At 41.1% G+C, this 7,913-nt stretch overlaps 1 protein-coding gene across 1 annotated transcript; it reads left to right on the top strand.

Annotated features, from left to right (window-relative positions):
- The first annotated feature begins 1,107 nt into the window (after positions 1 to 1,107).
- Positions 1,108 to 6,377, top strand: LOC134448209 (serum amyloid P-component-like). The gene is made up of 4 exons (XM_063197921.1): positions 1,108 to 1,212; positions 3,082 to 3,148; positions 3,465 to 3,576; positions 4,504 to 6,377. Exons 2-4 carry the CDS (start codon positions 3,094 to 3,096, stop codon positions 5,078 to 5,080), a joined length of 744 nt encoding a protein of 247 aa, XP_063053991.1. The 5' UTR covers positions 1,108 to 1,212; positions 3,082 to 3,093; the 3' UTR covers positions 5,081 to 6,377.
- The last annotated feature ends 1,536 nt before the right edge of the window (positions 6,378 to 7,913 follow it).

Here is a 7,913-nt window from a genome sequence, read left to right as displayed (position 1 = left end):
CTAATTTTACAGTTGCCTTAAAGAGAAAGACAATCACTGCGGTGAGGACGTTCCCAACAAATGCGAGAAGACGCATCGCAGATCCAGGAAATAGGCTATTCAATGTTTAATAGTTGTCAAATAATACTGTTGATGGGCATCCAATTTCGTTGTAATTCCAGGATAGTTTCATGAGTCCGCTTCATTTTAACCAGCTGCCTCAACAATAATATGGTTGAGGTGGTTTTCTTCATCTTTTTTAAATCACGCGCCTCAACATTAAAATCCACGTTTAACTGGCTGCATCTCTGCAATATTTCCGACCGCGTAGGCTACAGCACATGTAGTTGCGCTGCATGCCTCTGTGTGCCGCCAAAAAGACGCAATGCACCACTTACGGCAACTTCCACGCTTACGGAAACTTCCACAGCAGCCCTGAAATTCGCGTGGAGATCCGCAGTTTTCCACGTCTAGTCTGTTTTAGTACATCTGACCGTGGCCGTGGAAAACAACTTAAGTAACTTTTTTGTCCGTAAGTGAGCTTCGTACATGAGGCCCCTTGTCCGAGAAAAGAAACTGTAGGCCTATATCTGCTGTAGAAAGAACAGTCCTTGTGGCACATGACATGGGACATTTATTAATGTTCCGAAAATTATTTAACAATAAGACATATGTCACATTTGTATTTCTAATGTTAAATTATTGTCCAATAAAAACCTGACTGATTTGACTTGCCAAGTAGGCAAGTAGGCAGAAGGCTGGAGGACAGAGGACGCAAGAATGATTTGTACCCCTGGCCAGTGTTGCCAGATGTGCCTGATCAAATCCCGCCCAAAAGGTGCTCAGAAACTGCCAAGAAGCGCTAAATTCCGCCCAATTTCAACAAATTGCATTGATCTCTATGGGCATAAAACTGCAGGGGGAAAAAAAACGCCAAATGGCAGATTTTTCCCGTTTTTACCCACAGACGGCCATCCCAAGCAGCCCAATTGGGCGGGTAACCGCCCAATCTGGCAACACTGCCCCTGGCACTGTCACTGATGGAGGCAGAGCCAGTTTTCATTGGCTAGTTTATTTGGGTCAGTCTCTATTGGCCAGGATTCATCTCCAATCCGACTCTCAGGGGTTCCACTGCCAGTGCTGATTTTTTTTCCACTTCACATGTGTCTGACTCAAAGGTTTTCATTTTCACACTCATGAGTTTGCAGTGGGCTAATTCTTGCTCTCTTTGAGGTAAGCACCAACATGTTGCGCACAACATACTATGTTATGTTATATTATGTTATTATGTATGTATATCATGTAATAGGATAACAATTGTATTAACTATGATCAATTAATTACAAGGACAATTGCCAGTTAATACTTTCAATCAGTTCATCGCAGTTTGCATTGCAAGCAACATGTATATGTTACATATGTTATATGATCTATTACTCATGTCATCTTGTATGGGGCAGATTGTTCAATCTGATTGTCCACAGTTAATTTCTAATTTTACATGTGTTTGCAAAAATATAAATAAAAACAAACATGAGAAAACGTGGCATTCTGTCCAATACACTCTGCAGTATTAGTCCGTTTTGTTAAGCTACGCTGTACTTGGCACTGGTTGACCCAACCCTCAACTGCTTGTGCTTAAGCAGTTTACGCAGTTCTCTGTCCAAGCTACCACTAAATCATACCATTGATGATGACAATCAGGGCCATAACCAGACATTTTCAAACACCGGGGTCAAATACTGCATTCAATTTAGCATACTCTACATTTAGAATGCTTCAAACACTTCAGTCACACTCTTAAGTTTGTTTTCATGAATCACTGCCTTGAGGATAAATGGGGGTGGCGTACTGTATACAGACTGAATTTATCATTGTTGATCATAGATCGATTTTCATCATGGATACATTTTACATTATTGAAAAAAAAATGCAGTGGTCATGACCTCTGTGTCCTCAATGGTAGTTACGGCCATGCTGACAATCATTTCATATATTATTACCACTTTGCCAACAACAAGCTTGTAATAGAGGCTCTGCTGAAATGCTACTTGACACCTTAATTTCCTCCTGGGATTAATAAATGATACTCTGCATGTATATAAATATATATTTGGTCTTTCTGACTTTATTTATTATAGTATAGTGAAGATGGTGACAGGAAGCGAGCTGGGAGAGAGAGAAAGGGAAGGGCCAGCAAAGGACCCGGGTCAGCCGCATAGTATGCTTATTTATGTCTATAACATTTTCTTTTATGTTTATATACACTCTTTCTGTCTATGTTTGTGTTGTGATATTTGTGATGTCCGAGTATTTATTTTATTTTCTTTATTCTTTTTTTATTCATATATTCTTTTAATGTGTTTTTATACTTTTAAATGCAACTTATATGTCGTTAATGCCTGGATAACTTAATTATTTAATTCATTTATACTTGTAAATTCTCGGCTGCATCGAAAAAGAGGGCCACCCTCAATGTATTTCCGAGAAGGAAAATAAAGGTTCAAATCAAAAATCAAAATAGTAGACCATTGCCCTACCGTTAGGCCACAGTAGTGATACTATGTGTTAAAGGGCAACCGTATCTCACTCATTTCGTGAATTATTCACGAAAAAAATAGATTAATTTTCGTGGTGCATTCACGTTATTGCCTGCCTTTCGTAAAGTCTTCACGAAAATAATAGATTAATTTTCACGCTGCCTATTCACTTGAATTGCCCGACTATGTCGATGTACGATGTTACCTTTTTCATGAATACTTACGACCACCATCAAATTCTAAGTATTCACTATGACTGGAAAAATCACACTTTTCATACATGAAAAGCGGGATCTACTCCATGGTCCGCCATTTTGAATTTCCAAAAATAGCTATTTTTAGCTGCAAAAAGGACTCTACTTGGACCATACTAGAAAATAATTGTCTATTACTTAGTAAACTTTCATGTAAAGATCAAATTTGGCAATTGGCAGCCCAGTTTCAATGAGCAGCATAGTTGCAGTACCTTTTTTGACCATTTCCTGCACAGTGTACCTTTAAACAATATAATTTATCATGCCATATGTTTCCTGTTTTTGTCCTCTACATGTTGCTTTTATAGGCTACCAGAGCCATGCGGAGCCTGATTTTGTTGTGCCTGCTCTGCAGCACCAGTGCCAAGCCAGAAGGTGTGTGTTGTGTGTGTGCGTGTGCGTGTGTGTGTGTGTGCGTGTGTGTGCGTATACAAGGCCCCTGACAGCATTGGTCGTACAAAAAAAAAACCCACCACTATACATATAATGTAATGGGCACACCCCCACCAGCTTCCCTGTGTGTGTGTGTGTGTGTGTGTGTGTGTGTGTGTGTGTGTGTGTGTGTGTGTGTGTGTGTGTGTGTGTGTGTGTGTGTGTGTGTGTGTGTGTGTGTGTGTGTGCGTGCATGCTGTTGAGTAGATTTTCGAGCCGGCCTACAATGTGAGATTTACTGTATTTCATCCACTTTCAGATCTTTCTGGGAAGTCCATGACCTTCTTGGATCTCAACAGAGCTGAGGATGACCACACCCACGTCATCCTTCCCATGGCCAAGAGGGTCGATTCTGCCACACTGTGCCTGAGGTAGCGATTGGTTAATTAATCCAGTGGTTCTCAACTGGAACAGTCTTGGGACCCACCATTTTCCACTCTCGTTCGGTCGCGACCCAATTTTTTTAGCGTTCAAGTCATTTCAATGCAATTCTCAAAATGTAACCAAGACTCGAATGACTGGTTGCACGCTATCTAACTCGCATAAACATTCAGATTGTATCTAAGACAACAGATGATTGTTGCAGGAAAAGTTGGATTTGTTTCTTTTTTTAGAATTACGTTTTTTTTACACCAAGGCTCAACGACCCACCAGTTGAGAAACACTGAATTAATCGATTTGATTGATTGATTGATTGATTGATTGGTGGATTGATTGAATAAATGAATGACTGACTTGTGGAGATGACCACACCCATTTTAACATTCCCAGGGCCAAGAGTGTCAAAGTTAATGCTTGTGCAAAAACCATCATGAAGATTTTACCCTGAGAGACCAATCTCTGAAACCAGGAGTGGGGAACTTTTTTCATTCGAGGGGCCACTTAAAATTCCTTCCAGGCCTGTGCAAGTCCTCCAAGGGCCCTGCTATGAACCCAAACCAGGACTTTCCCCTGTACTGCACTTTATGCTTATATTGAAGGCAGCCATACAATTATCGTTGGACGATGTATTTAAAACAGACTTTGGTTTTATTCTTTATAACACGCAGGGCTGCTGACAACTTTGACCATTTTTTCAGGACAAAAACAATTTGAAAGAGACCCCTTCTCAAAGATAGGCTACAATGTAATAAGATCCCAATTCTGCCCCCAATACCCCCCCCCCTCCCTGGACACGAGACAATTAACCCCAACTAAACCTTGGTAGGGCTGATAATATTTATAATTTTGATTCGTTTGTCTAAAAATTCCCAATAAAGCTGACTTTGACTTTGAAAATTGAACTTTGACCTTTCAAGGTACCTCATGGACCGCATAAGGGAGTCGTTGATGTTCTCCATCTCCCACTCGGACCCCTCCCACTCCGGCGTGTACCTGGAGAAAAGCTACGACGAGGATGAGCGCGAGCGAGAGCTGGCGGTCTTCCAGCTCTTCGTGAACGGCACCAGCCAGGCCAGATTCTCCTTCCCAGGGCCGCAGGAGAAACGCACAGAGTGGAACTCGCTGTGTGTATCGTGGGATGCGCAGAAGGGCAGCGCCGCACTGTACCTGAACGGCGTTGAGAAAGGGTCCCTGAAGGAAACGCCGGCCGAGCCGCTGTCAGGTCCTCCCGGCGATGGAGCTTCGCCGAGGGTCACGTTGGGCAGACGTTACGACGCGGAGAACGCTTTGTGGCGGGACGATGACTTTGATGTAGAGCTCAAAGACGTGCACGTTTGGGACTCTGTCTTGTCCTCCGCTGAGATCCAGAAGTATATCGACGATAAGACAGGGAGTGCGACCTTCACTTCAGGCAATGTAGTGAACTGGAAAGCGCTAAATTTCGAAGTTAAGGGCAAATTTTTGTTGCTAAGGGAGTTGAATAAATGTGAATAGAATGCTACATTGCTACCAAAATCTTTGCCTTGACAGAGCCAAACAGGTTGTAATCGCAATTCTTGGCATCGAGATGAGTTTATACTGGCTATAGACTTTATAATAGGCCTATCTCTTTTTTTGTCTTATATAATACATCTTGTGTGTTATTGTCACTGTTTCTTTCTTCTTGCTATAGAATTAAGTATGAAAAGTGTCACCATGAGGCTATCTTACAGAAATAGACTGTGGTTCGCATTCACAATGTTAAAAGCATGTATGTCTTATGTACTGTAGTTGGCCACAGTTTCTGCACTTTGCATTTGTAGGGGGCAGCCTTGGTCTAATGGTTAAAGGCGTTGGTCTTGGTTTGCAGGTTCTTATCCCACCGGTACTATATACCCGTTGGAAAATGTATTCACCACCATCCATGGGTTTAGTGCCCTAACCTCACACTACTCTAGACATACCCTGTAATAACTGTAAATCGTGTTGGCCTTGGCCGTTGGTCAAACGGCTAAGGCACCATACTGTTACTCCATGGACCTGGGTTCGATTCCGGCCCAAGGTCATTTTTCGATTCTCCCTCATCTCTCTCTCCCGCTCGCTTTGTGTCTCCTCTGACACCTTTCTATGGAAATAAAGGCCAAAAAGTACTTGAAAAATATCAGCTAAGTGTAATGTAATGCAAGTTGAATGCAATTAGACATTATTAGTTATCCAAAAGGAATCGTGGGAATTGTGAGCCTTAAAATGTAGTAAAACTTCAGAAACCTGTTAGACGGCAGCAATGAAATTAAATTACAAATTAAATTACTAAATACAAAATTCCAATGTGTGACTTTCATCCATATTCTTTTCCATTTCCATGTACAATTACAATATATTAATGTTGTTCTGTATTAATGCTGTTCTGTCACCATCGGTTCTCTGCTAATCACACACAACATATATGTCTGTATGTATACAGTAGATATGAAAACTAGTTGCAGTGGGCAGAATTTTGGCATGGGCCAACCCTGAGCGCCGCTGTCTTGGGCCGGGGTCCTGATATTTCTCTTTGATCATACCGCCCCCTACAGGAAATTATGCTTGTTGCCTAAAGTGTCCCAAACCTGAAGGATTCGCTTCTGTTACGGTTTTGTACCGCACCTATTGCTACATGTCCTTAGGCCTATGCTTTGCTGTGTTTCTCAGTCCATTATTTAGGCTATGTCTTTGATGTTGTTAGCTGGAAGGCCAAAATATGTAAGAATATACAAATTGGAATAGTTCAAGATGTGAGCAATGAATCTATAATCCATGAAGGTTTAACATTAATGATGGAATTATGGAAATGAATTAAAAAAAAAAAATCATGACATTCTATTTTTGTAGCCAATTCATTAGTTAATTAGGCTAATTAGCCTACCGGTAATTCATTCATTCAATTCATTTAAGCCCATTGCCAAGTAGGCGTGGTTACAAACCTTAGTAACAGCATGCAATTTTATTTCAGGTTTTATTTCAATCAAAATGTTGTGACTTGCAAATGATTGTTTGACAGATGTCTTGTTTCTTCTTACGTCTTGTGATGACGTAACTGTGTCTCAAAGGGGTTATAGGAGTAGTCCCTACTGACCTTCAGCTATTGGAGGTAAAGAAGGACAATGAGCTTGACAAATACATGGTGCAGGGTAACATTAATGAGAGATATGGAGAAGAAATAAAAATATTTACAGATGCTTCCAAGCAAGATGACAGTAAAATAGGGGTAGCCTTTGTTATCCCTAAACTCCGAGTCAAAGTGGGCAGGAGATTTACAGGCGATCTAGCTGTCTACACAGCAGAGTTAGTAGCCATGCGGCTTGCACTGCAATGGGTGGAGGAGAATTAGGCCAGAGAGGGCCGTTATTGCTTCAGACTGCAGCTCAGCGCTGGTTATCATCAAAACCTGCAGTCTAATTCCAGGCAGGATGCTGTGTAAAACATAGCACAGATCTCTAATGTACTGCAAAAATCAGATGTGAAACTGTCATTTGTATGGGTGCCTGCTCACCAAGTAGGCAATGAGTTAGCAGACAAATGTGCCAAGAAGGCTGCAAGCAATTCCCTGGTAGAGTTGGAGGTGGACTACAGCCAAGCAGAGATTAAAAGAATAGTAAAGCAGAACACAAGGAAACGATGGCAATCCCTCTGTGGGACAACGCAGACACGGGAAGGCACTTGTATGAGATCCAAGGCAAGATTGAGCAATGTAGAGCATCTAACAGGAGTAAGGCAGAGGAAGACGTAGTATAAAGAATGAGATTTGGGCACACTATGTCTCAAGAAAGATGAACAGACCACGGATATGGATCACTGGAACCATCTCGTGTGGTCTGATGAGACCAAGATAAACAAATTTGCTTTAGATGGTGTTAAGCATCTGTGGTGGTAAACAAGTGAATTTTACCAAAAAAGTGCATCATCTGGCTAGTCAAGCAAGGTTGTGGGACTGACATCGTTTGGGGATGTATGAATGCCGTCAACATTGGAAATCTGAATTACACCTAAAGAAGCATGCATGTCAATATGCACTGTGACTACAGAAGCAGATCATGATACTCTCCATAGGATTTCATTCAAAACTCACACCCATCTATTTTTGTCATTTTTGTTGAAACACACATCGATGACCTCCCTTTTAATCCCTTTTCATTTTGAAATGAAAAAATGAATGTAGTTGCTGCCACAGGTGGTTCTACAAAGTATTAAGCAAAGGCTGTGAATACTTTTGTAAATATTATTTCTTTGTTTTTTAATTTTATACATTTTCAAAACTGTCAAGACAACTTGTTTTTCATTTGGTCATGGAATAATTTGTGTAGGATTT

This window comes from Engraulis encrasicolus, chromosome 1 (genome assembly GCF_034702125.1).
Source record: "Engraulis encrasicolus isolate BLACKSEA-1 chromosome 1, IST_EnEncr_1.0, whole genome shotgun sequence".
Lineage (NCBI taxonomy): Eukaryota > Metazoa > Chordata > Actinopteri > Clupeiformes > Engraulidae > Engraulis > Engraulis encrasicolus.
The sequence above is the reverse complement of the archived record's forward strand: the minus strand, read 5'-3'. Positions and strand labels throughout refer to the sequence as shown.

Coding starts and splice junctions, on each gene's coding strand:
- LOC134448209 (XM_063197921.1), top strand. CDS start 3,094: ATGCGGAGCCTGATTTTGTTGTGCCTGCTCTGCAGCACCAGTGCCAAG. Junction 3,149..3,464: donor CACCAGTGCCAAGCCAGAAG/GTGTGTGTTGTG, acceptor ATCCACTTTCAG/ATCTTTCTGGGAAGTCCATG. Junction 3,577..4,503: donor TCTGCCACACTGTGCCTGAG/GTAGCGATTGGT, acceptor TGACCTTTCAAG/GTACCTCATGGACCGCATAA.